This window comes from Populus euphratica, unplaced genomic scaffold, assembly GCF_000495115.2.
Source record: "Populus euphratica unplaced genomic scaffold, PopEup_1.0 scaffold111.1, whole genome shotgun sequence".
Taxonomy (NCBI): domain Eukaryota; kingdom Viridiplantae; phylum Streptophyta; class Magnoliopsida; order Malpighiales; family Salicaceae; genus Populus; species Populus euphratica.
The window spans coordinates 1,008,758-1,022,082 of NW_011499877.1; the positions used below are offsets into that span (position 1 = coordinate 1,008,758).

Here is a 13,325-nt window from a genome sequence, read left to right on the forward strand (position 1 = left end):
GGTCACTTTTTCTTACCAAGCATAAATAATTTTTATTTTTATAAACACATCATGAAAGAAATTTATAGATAAATTAAAATAATCTCTTCAAAACATCAAACACATACAAATTAATTATAAAAAAACAACCGCTACTTAAAAAGGACAAAATAAATAATCTAAAAAAATTAGAAAGAAAAGGTATTAACTTAAATATAAATAAAAAAACTAATTAAAAAATACATATAAAAGGGTATCAAGTAAAAAAAAAAAAAAAATCAGTATCTATTGAGCTTGGTATGCTAGACCCATGCATTTGACCCATTTTGAAAAGGGTCCGCACTTGCATGCCTTTTTTTATTTTATTTGAAAATAAAGTAGATTAAATGTTGTTTACCTCAAATTTTTCAAAAAAAAAAATTAAGGTAGGCAACATATCATTTGTCTTTCTAATTTCTGACCATCAAAGAGGTGGTCGAAAAATCAAGCAAAGTGTTTTTTTACTCAAAAAAGCAACTTTCAACCAATTTTCACACCAAAACGTCTAATATGATGTAAATAAACCAATCCAAAACCCCTAAAACTCGTCTAAAAAAATCCATACCAAAAATCTTCTTCCAAGATTGATCTCTTCTTTTTTTTCTAGAAATTTCGAGGGGAAAAAACGTCGATAAAACTCTCTATATCAAATAAAACTCATTGACTCTAAAATATGTCATTTTTGTAGTCGACACTCTCTCTCTATAACTGGAATCCAGCAACTCTCTCTTTGTTCTCTCAAATCAGGAACCTATAAATAAGAAAAATAAAATTATGGATCAAAATTAAATTTGTAAAAATTATAGGTAATGAATATTTATAATTTAGAAACTAGGAGGATGAAAGTAACTTTTCTTACTGATTTTGAAATCGCCACCTATTTCCTCTACTTTTTCTTACTTTAGTCATCTGTCTTCTAATTTTTTACTTGCTCAACAAATTTACATAAATTACCCTTTAATTTGATCCTATAAGGGTGAAATAAAAAAAATTAGAGACAACAAAAAATTAACAGTCACAATCCACAATCCGTAGTGTTATGAGTCTTGGTCCACAAGACATGGTGTTTTCTACAATAATGGGAAATAACTTTGAACTACAATGAGTTGGGAGTAAAGAAATCACTGTTCAAGAAACATCAATCAGAAGATCTCACAGTATAAGATCAGTGATACACCATAGGTCAGGCCATGACAACGTATCACCAGACCAGGGTAAAGAACTGAGCCCTAGTTTGAAGGATTAGTGTTGAATGCTTCAATGAAGGCCGCATCCTCTCGTGGGTTCTTTGAAGGATTAGTTCAATGAAGGCCGCATCCTCTCGTGGGTTGCAAAATGCTTCATGACACGTCTACATGACCAGTGTATTTCCTACTGTTTTTGGAATAATGACATTACAGTGCAATTTGCCCTAGCAAATTTTGTCAGGTTAACCTTGGCCATTGCATTAATCTCTCATAAGAAAAGCTCCCTAGATTCTGCAGTGATAAGATGCCTTATTGATATTCTTTTCGGTATCGGCAAAATAGTACATGCATTTCAACAAACATTCACGAATGAGATTAAAATACCAAACCGCAGTTTTGTGAAGAAATTCTGTAACATGAATTTCTCTCATCTTTTTTTTTTTAAACCTAACTAGTGCTATGAGTGCATGCCTGCCACGGAGACTGACTGCCACGCCACCATTCTTGAGAGAATAGGAAATCATTTTTTTTGTTCCTCTCACCTCCTAGTAAAAAATCGCTTTGTCATGAAAGAATATCATGATGTATCAATGTCTCATACAACCAACCATAGCCCACAGTAACCAGCCATGCTACATGATCTTCGTCTACAGCTAGTCGAGTCAACTCCACACTCTTCATCACTGAAACACTTGTGATCACTTTGATCATCAGGGACATGGCAAGCGCTCTCAACCAGTTGTTCACCATGTCCTGCATTCAAACTCAATGCAGGACATACTTGCAGAGACATTGCACTTGATCGTTTTGTTTGCCTTTCATTCTGCACAAGGAAAAGTACTCGATCACCTAACTGGTCTTCACATTTAATTTGGAACAAAATGAATATAACCTATACAGCTTCAAGTTGCAATATTTTGTTTTAAAAAAAAAAGTAGGGCCAAATCGTATTAAGCATTTAATTAACTTCTGAAAAAGTTGAAAGTAAATTATTCTTATCTGGTGCGGAAAGTTTCTGGATTTTCAATAGGCTTTTCCTTTACTTTTATTGTTTTATTTGGAAGCATTGGACATGAAGAAAGCTATAAGTAAGACCTTGACATGAGTCCAGTTTGATGGGATGTATATCTCTGGCAGTCTCTCGTGCCAAGCACTTAGCACAGGCAAAGGGTGACCCTCAGTAGTGAATATATAATTCCGATCAACCAAAAATGAATCGTCAAAGAGAAGATATAAATACTTGCACCTGCAAAAAGGAATATATTACACGAGAAATTTCATTTCTCATAAATGCATATCATAGCTGAAAAGACGTTTCTGAATGCCAGGGCAAAAACCACTTACGTTTCAGCAAGGAAGAAGCTATGCATATGATCTTCTGTTTGCATGGTTGTGACATCTCTAATGCTTGCAAATCCTCCTTCCACTTTGGTGTATGAATTAAGAGAATTAACAATTGTTTCACCCACTTCTATGTACCATGGATCTGGGAATATTCATAAACATGATAGATGTACAAAGTTTAGAAGAGGTAATGGTGGAGCCTTTTCCTTCATCTCAACGACTGTATAGCACAATTCAAGAGCTATGCAATCAGGAATGCATTTATGCCTAAATGTATGCCTGCAGGAAGCTCAAAATGTCCATCCTCCCTCAGTCATGCCCTTTTTTCCAATTAAATTGATAATAATAGAATCAACAATTGTTCTAAAAATTACATCATGTTTAGTTATTTGTTAACAGAAGTCACTCAGCTCCATGCCATCATTGTTATTTAAAGAGCAGGATCAACATTCTAGCCTATTGTCTGGCCGCAATGTTCTAGCAGGACAAAAAAAAGGGGAAAGGGAAACAAAGAGAAGTAACCAGGCTGCCAGCCAGATCAATGCAATCTCTAGTCTCAACCATAGGTTAGTAGTGGGTTATGCCTGTCTTTCTCTCTGTTGGCAAGTTTTCTCTTGGGAAGCAGTCAAACCCTACCCACCCCTTTCTCTCTCACATGGGTCAATGCCCAAAGGCAATTTTGTTTCGCGGCGCGCACGCATGCACACACAACATATGTAAACAGATAGAGCACAAATAGGTAAAAAATGTCATTAAGAGAACATCACTTGGGAATCAGAAGCCATATATAAAGCCATGATATGCATGTATGGTTTAAAAAGCAAGTCCATGATACAAGAACCTAGCCGTGCAAATTTGCAACATTCAAAGCGTCTAGCAAACAGCAACTTTCCCCTTGTGTTACTATAGTTTTTGCAAGCTGAATTTTCTTTGAATGGTACATGGATGCACAAATTCACACAACAGTAGCATTTTAAAGCAATAATTTTGGGCAAAAGTGAAAATCTAAAAATTCCAGAGAAAAGCTAAAAATAAAGAACCACAAAATAAAACAATCAGAACATAGCATTTTCAAGTACTGATTTTGAAAAAAGTAGAGTGAAAATCTAAAAATTCCAGAGTAAAGCTAAAAAATAAAGAACTGAAAAATAAAACAACCAGACCTTTAGTTGCTTGATATAGGTAGAATGTTGACTCTGCTAATTCAGGGCGCAGTGGATAGTACTTTTCTGTAGGGTGTAACATTTGATGGTCCAGCAAATACCTAAGAAGTCCATACACGTTAATTTCCATTCCATTAATTATTGAGCACTGAAATAGTAAAACCTTGCATATAATGACAAGCTGATAGTTCCCTTCCAGTAACAGAAGCAAAGAAGATTATAGGAAAAAAAATGCATGATACCTTTCTGGTAACACCCCAAACTTCTTCCACACATGAACAAATTCACGATGTGATGAGTTGGCAGCTGCAATATCCCCAACAAGAACCTAACATACCATTAAACTAAGATCAGAGGAACCTTTAGAGGGATCGATAATACCATTTGGGCATAAGAGATTTCAATTACTTGCCTGCAGGCCAGGCCAGAATGCTTGAAGGCTTGTCAGTTGCCAATATGTTGCTTTTCCAGTCCTCATATCAGCTTCATGGTACCTAAATTAGAGAAACATGCTTTCCATCACCGGTGAACTATGTATTCCTCACAAAACAAATTCAATTACCTATTGCTTGAATCACAACATGAAATTCAAAATAGGTATGGGGTATGGGCAACAGCTTCTTCTCAAAGTCTATCTTTAGCAGTCTTGAGAGAGTAACCCTAACTTATGAACTAGGAAACACTATGATGAAGTTCCTTGCAATCATCTTATACCTTACATCAGAAAGTGCCCATCAAATCCTTACCAGATTATTTGGGTCGATGAGTCTATCTTAAGGTCCCTTGAGAATCTGGCTAATTGTCAGGAATCTAATTGACATACTTATATGGAGGCACTATGCTTCCCAAGCAATGGGACTTCATCTATCATAAGGGAAATGTGATGCTGATCCATGTTTTAATCCCAGGAAGTGAGAATGAGGATGTCCCTGGTGAACTCAATCAGACATTATGTGACTAAAGGGTGCAACCAAGGAAATATTGATTTAACCACAAGCCCAGATTACTAATGGAAGGATGAGCTTCCTCCAAAATTCCATCTACACCTAAAGGATAAAACCCTCATCCCCCAACCAACCCCAGTCATACCAACATTAAGGAGAAAAACAAGAAAGAAACAAGAACAAGGGGAAAAAAAGTTGTTAAGAAAGAACCCAAACACAAGCGTGATGCTTTAGAACTTCTCTCAGTGCAGTACCATGGGCCATGTCTGAAATATTTCTGTACTGCAAGATAAGCAGAACGAAACATTCTCCAGAAGTCCTCCTTCCCGAAAAGAATGTGAGCCTTGAATAGATACTCATAGAATGAATCAACTCCTACATGAATCCACACAAAATCAAGAGTCTCTAACATCAATGTTACGTAGGTTACAAACATGAAAGGTAATCTAAGCATGAAATTCCATCAGGAGCTTTAACAATCCCATCAGAAGCTATAACACAGTTCAAATCCATTAAAGAATCTAATAGTACTAGTTAATGATATGAATTAAATTTTCAATAATGGAAACCTTGTGAACTACAAAACCGAGCACCTAAAGGCTATCAAAGTACTGTAAACACATACCAGCACCAATCCCAGATGAATGTTCAATCCATTCCCCAGTTTCCACGTCCAGTGTCGTTCCTAACAAATTTAGAGAACTACGCATACTCCATAACTTTCGTAGAGCACGCAAGGCTGCAGACTCATATCTAGGATCACCAGTTAATCGTGATAAGGCTCCCATTTCAAGAATAAGAGAACCTATGTTCAGACATGAAAGTTAACCAATTTCAGGATTGCACATTTTGTGCTGGCACCAGCATAAACTGTAATGGATATGGTTCTCACCACATCCTGAAGTGCTTGTTTCAGTAGTCTCATTCTTCATGACTCCATACTGTCGACAGAATTTCGCATTGCTGCAGTGTCATATATCCTTCTTACAAACAAAATCAGCAGAACATATTCATACTTATGAAAAGCTGAAATAAATGCTCATTGAAATGAAGAGACAGTTAAGGTATACCTGGACCTGTCTGAACAGCATTATCAAATGTAAAAGAATTAGAATCCAGTCTGCACATAGAATTCTAAACCATCTGATTCTTTGAAATGGCATAACCATCTATCTTATTGGAGTCTTTGCTATTAACTAAAAGAACCAAAGTGCATATTCTGCCATGGTTCTTAGAAAGTAACCAATTTTCTGCATTAGATTATAATACGTGCATGCATTTACTCTGAAAGGACATCATTTAGGTGAATGTGCACACATCAATATGAAATATGATATCTTTTAACTCTGCCTTGAGCACATATTCCTTTGAAGCAATATACATCACATAGTATTTTGGGAAAAAGGATAACGAGTTGCATATCTTAATTCAATGTTTCATGCTGTGTGTGTGTGTTTTTTTTTTTTTTTGGGGGGGGGGGGGTTTCTGGGATATAAGAACTTGTATCAATAATGTGCAAGCTAACATTCCTTGTTCTTTAGAAGAGAATCTGGAATTAAGCTCAGGTTTTTTGTTATAGGAAATTGGAATACACTTCTGAAATTAAGCATCTTTCAGCAAGTACCTTCAAGTTAATCCAGGCATATGGCAATCCAGTAGGTGTATCAAATGCAGGTAGGAAGCGTCGTCCTAAATCTTCAGCCAGAACTAGCAGCTGATTTTTGTAAGATCCTTGAACCAACCTGTTTGTAGAGTCAGTTGCAAGAATATGAGCAGAAACAAGTCCTCCAAGGACTCTTATGTTGCACTACACAATAGAACAGGTGTGGAAGAGCTCCATTAAAAACTTCAAAAGTAATTTGATTCAAGATATTTCGTGAACCACTTCTCCCAGAATTCAAAATTGGGAAAAAGTAGAGCCAGGAAAGCAGATTAAATTCATGAAACTTTAAGGAAAAAAAATCCAGGTATTTCCTAGATGAGTAACAAATTAGTACCTCAAAAAGGTTTACTCTTGCATCAACATCAAATGTTAGATTTTCAGAAAGCCAGAGAACTGCCCTTTCAAACTCAGTGTAGTTACCCAAAATAACAAGGCTGTAAGAGAAAGAGATCAAGAGGAAATTTATATTATAGAAATCTTTCAATAATACTAGGACTTTATTGACATTAAGAATCCAAAAAAACTGAATAATTCATATCATAAGAAACATAGAGACACAGATAATAGATTTATATTTTGAAATCTACTAATTAGATATTCAAGGAGCCTACCTAGATAATGATTCAATGAGTGTAAGGGCAGTTCCATTATAGTTTTGTGGTAAGTGCTCAAGCTGTAAATAAGATCACAGACTATCAATTATATTAGCAATTAACTATTATTTACACTTCCCGCTAATGTATAGTCAATCACCTTCAAATTTCCAAGCTCACTGAGTGAGTCAGTGAAACTTCTGCTAAGAGGCTTGAGCTCATCATGCTGCAATTTGATTGAAGAACAAATTCAAGATTGCAGAATAAAACAGTCATGCTAATCCGAAAATATGGATAAGGAAAAAGAGCAGCTGACCGGAAAGGCGTGTGTCATGTAGTTTTCATATGCATGGTAGAACCTGCAAAAAAGGTCAAATAAAACGAATCTACTGAGAAACACTTCGACTAGCCAAACTAGTCGAAAAAATAATTCAACATTCTGTTGATAATGCTCTTTTTTTTTTTGCCTCTTATCCCTTGTTTCAATCTTCATCAACAAGCTCATACAACGCCCAAACTGAATTGGGATTATTCCCCACAGCTTCTAACAAAAGGCCAAGTGCTTCAAGATTTGAACCTTTGGCATGCAATCAATTAAAAGACAGAGCCTTTGAATTTCAGTTGATCACATTTCTATATCTATAAAGCAATGTTTTTCAAGACGGCCAAATCATGCTAAATAGTTGCATTTTTTATTTTTTTTTGTAAGAATGTAATAATCTCAAGCTCCCAAATGAGGAAATCACATATTTTAAAATCAATTGTGTTTCTTTAATCTTTTTACGGCACCAGACGAACTTATCTAAGAAATCATGACTTGATAATTCACAGACCATTAAGTTGAGAAGAGCCTAGGAATAATTGCAAGATTTCATGCAAAACCAAAAACGAAATCTCAAAATTCTAGACACAAACTGATCCAAGAAAGCACAAAATTGCGCACCCATCAGGAAAAATGGAAAGAAGAACCCAAAATGGGAGCATGAAATTTGCTTACATCTTTCGAACTTTCTCTCGCATTTGTTTTTTCTTAGCTGAATCGAAGTGGGAGATTGATGGGTCAAACAAACTAGGAAAGATCACAAGAAGCAACAAAACCCATGTCCGAAATCTGCAAGCCAACATGGTAAGGATTCTTCCAGTTTTATCAAAGTAATATTTTCTTTGGTTTTTGTGAGAGTCGAGAAGATCGATTTGATAATTTTAATAACTTGAATGGGATATACAAGGAAAAAGCTGGATTTTTCGAGGAGAGAATTGGAGTTCCAGCATTAGTGCCCAATCAAAATTGAGGATTCTAGGAGCAGCCAGTCAAATCTTGGTCAAACTTCCAGCAAGTTTTTACTGTTCTGGATAGGAAGAGGAGTTGAAAGAGTAGTTTTCCACTCCTCCTCTTTTTATTTCCGGAAAGTTCTAGTTTTCAACTCCTCCTCTTTTTATTTCCGGAAAGTTCACTCTTTTCCTTCCCAGACAGTGGATTACCAAAGAGGTTGAGTCCAAACGACACCAATTTTAACATAAAAAGAGATTATAAAAACCTTGGTTACGAGGGCATTATAATTAGAAAAATCTTGAATTAGATATATGAGATAGATTTAATAGAGATTTTCAATTTACGTTTTATAAGATTTTAAAAAAAATTGCTGCCTATTTGATACCAAATTATATGATCCATTGAATTCAATTCATAAACAAATTTAAATTTAATTGATAATATATTACATTTCTGATATTTAAATTAAAATACCAAACCATAAAATTAAATGCAATTTTATTGTGTAGAATACATGTGGAAATGAAATGAATTGACAAGCTTGACTATTTTATCATTCTTTTTATTATAAGAAATCTTATATTTATTTAAAATAACATAAAATATATGCTTTTTAAAAAAGTTATAAATAGACCCATCTCATATTAATTATTTTATTAAATATTTGTTGAAAGATTATGAAAATATATATTTGTTAAAAAAAAACTTTTTGATCAAAATTTTTTCATTGGAATGCCAAGAAAAAAATTCTAGAAATATTCAAAAACAATTCTTGAGTTTTTTTGAAATCAAACTAAAATAAAAGGTAAATTGACACAAATTACATTACTAAACATCCAAAAAAAATTCCAATAAAATTATGATGATTTATAAGTCATTTAACCTTCCTAATCTCTATTTTCTTATTACTTTAATATCTTGGCTAGCTTTTCCAAACATGATGGCATGTGTTGATAATAGCTTGTACAATACTATTTACTATTTATTGTATAAGATATCTATTTAAATTATAAATAACAATCATTTATCATTAATGGTTTTTGTATAGTACCTTTCAAAGATGAAGTTATAGAAAGTGATGAAGTGAATGAAAATGAAAATGAACCTTTTTGTTCTTCGTGTTAATGGAGGACTTTCACAACCATAGAAATGGTAGTTCTTTAAGTATAATTTACTTAAAAATACATTTAAAAAATATTACTTTAAAAACTTTAAGTAACTTTTTTTATTTATTACTAAAAATATACATATAAAACTAAGTACCTTGAAGAATATTTAGTTTATCCTTTCTACATAAAGAATTATTTAAAATTCTTAAGTATATAGCTAAGCTTTTTTACCTAGTCTTTAACAAAACATCATTCATTTAAACATTCAAGCATGTAAGCAAAACTTTTCAATAACCCAAATGGCTTGTAATGTAGTAAACAATTAAAATCATCTCATATGAAAAAAAGGAATTTGCTCATAAAGTTCATTTCAAAACTTTCTTTTACTTGAATACAAAAGAGAGCCAAAAGAAACTACCAACTTGTTGGAAGCTTTTCATAGTCTTGTCAATACTCTTTCTCAGTTCAAGTAATTTCTTCGGCCAAAAAACCAAAGCTTTGTTTAAAGACAATAGTGGTTAAAGAAGGTGGAGGAAGAGACGGGAAAGAGAAGGTCATGAGATAATTATTTTGTAGGGTTTTTAGAAGGAAATGAAAAGGTGAGTATTTTTGGAATATTTTTTTCAATGATAATTTTAGGAGAAATTACTATACTAAATAAGAGTGCCTTCTCATCTAGTTTGCTTTTGCATAATTTTTATGAATTAATTCAATTTGGAATTCAAGTCAATATCCTCAAAAAGATTCTTAACTTAAAAATTAATTTAACTTTATGAATTGAATTCAATTCACATGATTCCAAACAAGTTTTTATAGTTTATAAGCATAGATTTAGAGGTTGAGGAGAGAACAAAATAGAAAATGAAAATGAGTTAGTGTTTTTTTCTCTGTTAAGAAAGAAAACGAAATTAAAAGAATTTTTATAATATGTTTTTGTCAATATATGTTGTTTATATGAAATTCAAAAAATCATAAAACTTAAGATGTGAAATCAAGGATTTTTTTTGTTTCTTCTAAGCTTAAAGGTGTATTTTACAAGTTGACCTTTCGTTTAATATACATGCATTTATTTTATTTTTTGGGCTAAATTATAAAGCACTCCCTCTCAACTTGAGCAAAAACATAAATATGTACGAACTAAAAAAATCCATGATTTTGCATCCTAAATGTTATTATTTCTTTACTTTGTCCATTTTATTAGGATTTTATTAATAAATTGATGGAAAAGCTCGTAAAAATTCTCTCAATTCTTTTCTCTTTTTATATTACTAAACATGTTTTCCTAAGTTTGTTAAGAAAAAAGATGGAAATTGAGAGGGGGGGTTTAATAGGTTTTTCTATTAATTTCTAAGTGAAACCCTAATGAAAATGACACCTCTAAAAAATCATATTATTTAAGAGAAAAAATTATAGAATTTATAGTTTAAAAGTATATATTATTTTGGTAAGTCCAAAGGAGTAATTTACAATCTAGTTTTTTCTTACATTTTATATCATGACAACTTAATTATAAATAAAAGGCATGCATATGTGTAATGAATCCAAATAATAATTTTACATCTCACCTCCAATACAATAACACTAATGAAAATGACACCCCTAAAAAATCATATTATTTAAGAGAAAAAATTAGAGATTTTATAGTTCAAAAGTATATATTACTTTGGTAAGTCCAAAGGTGTAATTTACAATCTAGTTTTTTTCTTACATTTTATATCATAAGAACTTAATTACAAGTAAAAGGTGTGCATGTGTGTAATGAATCCAAATAATAATCTTACATTTCACCTCTAATATAAGAATTCACTTCAAAAGCCAAACAATCTCAGTAGTTTTACCTTCATGTGTAAACTTTAAAAATGTATAAAAATTACAAACTCTTAACTTAAAATTATATTGAGACCGAAAGGGAAGAGAAAATATTTGATACAATCCCCCTTAAATAACTATATAAAAAATTAGTATATCCTCTAGAATATTACGCTATATTCTATTTATAGAACATCAATTTGGGTCCACTAATATAAATTATAGCTAAACGGAACAACTTTAAATTAATAACATAATCAAATATGGGTAAAAAAAAACCAAACTAGTAAGCCCTCATGCATATTAAAAAAAGATACAACATATACTACAATAAATTTGCTTTTCATATCAAAGATATTATAAGATATTTTACTTTAAAAATTTAATCCAAAAACAGCTAAGCACTTTAACATATAGTTATGGTAGCACTAGAGCATTCTACAGTATTGGATTTCCCAAAATAGATAAATGTAATGAAAATGATAAATTTAATTTTTTGTATGAGTTTCCAAGATCCTATTAGACAATTTAATATCATTTAGGGTATGATCAAAGATCACTTAAAAATAAAATCTTATTTTTTAGGTTTAATTAACTTTTTTTAAGATTGAATTGTCACAAAGTACAAGTCATCTAATTGTTCAATCATTAACAATAATCCACACAAACCACTAATGAGAAATATTTTAAAATCCTTTTTAAAAGATAATTATTGTTATAACTTAAAATACTAGTTATTTCTTTTAATGTTTTAACATATTCTTAAAATTTGTACAACTCACACATAAGAAATATAAGGTATAATATTTTATTTATAGAAAAAATCTAATAATCCTATAAATGATAAAATATAAATTTATCCTTTGAATAATATCACATATTAGTTCAAAATAATTTTAAAAATTTATTCAATCAAGATCTTACTTGATTTTTCTAGGTCTAAAATTGTAATTCTTTATATTAAATAGATTCTAATTAATTTCTAAAACTTCTTTATAGTCAAGTCAAACTTGATTATTTATCCTACTTTAATTTCTAACCAATGGTTCTCAATATGTACGACCTATTACGTTATCTTATAAGTTGACTCAAATATAAATTACAATCTTAAATAAAATATGATTAAATAAACTAAACAATTTAAATTATTATTAATTCAATAAGTCAATTGACTTATATTTAAAAATCAAATACAATGTCTAGTAAAATGTTATGATCTCCCAAATATTAGAAAAGTTGTTTAACTTAACTTTTTAGTGATTAGTTTCTTAGTGTAATTATTATCTCGTCATCACAAATGTTTTGATTTAGATATTATAAAATGGAGTATGTTTACTTTGTTAAATCATATTTGTTTCCAACAACAGTCATTGATTTTTTGAATAAATTTTTAAACTCCTTTCAAATCTCATTCCATTTTATACAAGGATTTCACAATTAACACTATTTGAGAACATATGGAACATTTTTTCTAATTTATATAAGATGATGAATCCTTTTTTGATCACTCAAATATCTTTATATAACTCATGTTATACCTAATTTATGTTTGTTTGTTACCCTTAATTAGGACAACATATGGTCAGAATTAAAGCATAACATTCCCTTAAAAGATAACTTAGTGATCTCAATTCTAGATATCACTTACATAAATGTCATACGAGCCTTTCCATAAAAACAAGTGATCTTTCCATGTGAAATTTTCATGAGGATAAATTTAATGTGTATGTCATTTAATAAACATTTACATATTAGTTCTAGATATTCATCATATTTCAGGTTATGAGAATAACTATTTTCTTTCATAAAAAAAAGAAATAATATGTACCAGTTTGAATAACTCTAATTAATTTCCATTCTTAATAGAATATTGACTAAGAATATTTTGATACAATACTTTGATGTAATAGAAATCTCATAATTATAACAAGTTTATAATTTTCTTTACAAATCATTTTTTTCTTAGAGACTTTATCTTTACTCTAGTTTTATTAACCAAATATTAGATTTATTAATCAAATATAAATGAATATTAAAGATAAAAAACCTTTATTAATAATAAAAATATTTTGCATGAACAAAGTCAATACCATATATAATTAATCGATTAGCTACAAGACATATACCCTAATAATCTTTTATTTACACTAAAGTTAATCATTCATGTATCAAATATTATATCACTCCTTGTAGTGATAATACTTCCACTAAGATAATGACTT

At 31.0% G+C, this 13,325-nt stretch overlaps 1 protein-coding gene across 1 annotated transcript; it reads right to left on the bottom strand.

The window, feature by feature from the left end:
- Nucleotides 1–1,559: 1,559 nt before the first annotated feature.
- Nucleotides 1,560–8,188, bottom strand: LOC105128594 (probable alpha-mannosidase I MNS5). The gene is made up of 15 exons (XM_011030322.1): nt 7,910–8,188; nt 7,229–7,271; nt 7,073–7,138; nt 6,931–6,992; nt 6,654–6,753; nt 6,281–6,463; nt 5,549–5,597; nt 5,282–5,461; nt 4,911–5,031; nt 4,125–4,206; nt 3,955–4,040; nt 3,713–3,813; nt 2,550–2,691; nt 2,301–2,451; nt 1,560–2,028 (listed from the first exon to the last, which is right to left on the bottom strand). The coding sequence occupies exons 1-15, from the start codon at nt 8,035–8,037 to the stop codon at nt 1,801–1,803; spliced, it is 1,722 nt and encodes a 573-aa protein (XP_011028624.1). The 5' UTR covers nt 8,038–8,188; the 3' UTR covers nt 1,560–1,800.
- Nucleotides 8,189–13,325: the final 5,137 nt, after the last annotated feature.

Coding starts and splice junctions, on each gene's coding strand:
- LOC105128594 (XM_011030322.1), bottom strand. CDS start 8,037: ATGTTGGCTTGCAGATTTCGGACATGGGTTTTGTTGCTTCTTGTGATC. Junction 6,754..6,930: donor CTCATTGAATCATTATCTAG/GTAGGCTCCTTG, acceptor TTTCTCTTACAG/CCTTGTTATTTTGGGTAACT. Junction 2,452..2,549: donor AGCTTCTTCCTTGCTGAAAC/GTAAGTGGTTTT, acceptor TCCTTTTTGCAG/GTGCAAGTATTTATATCTTC.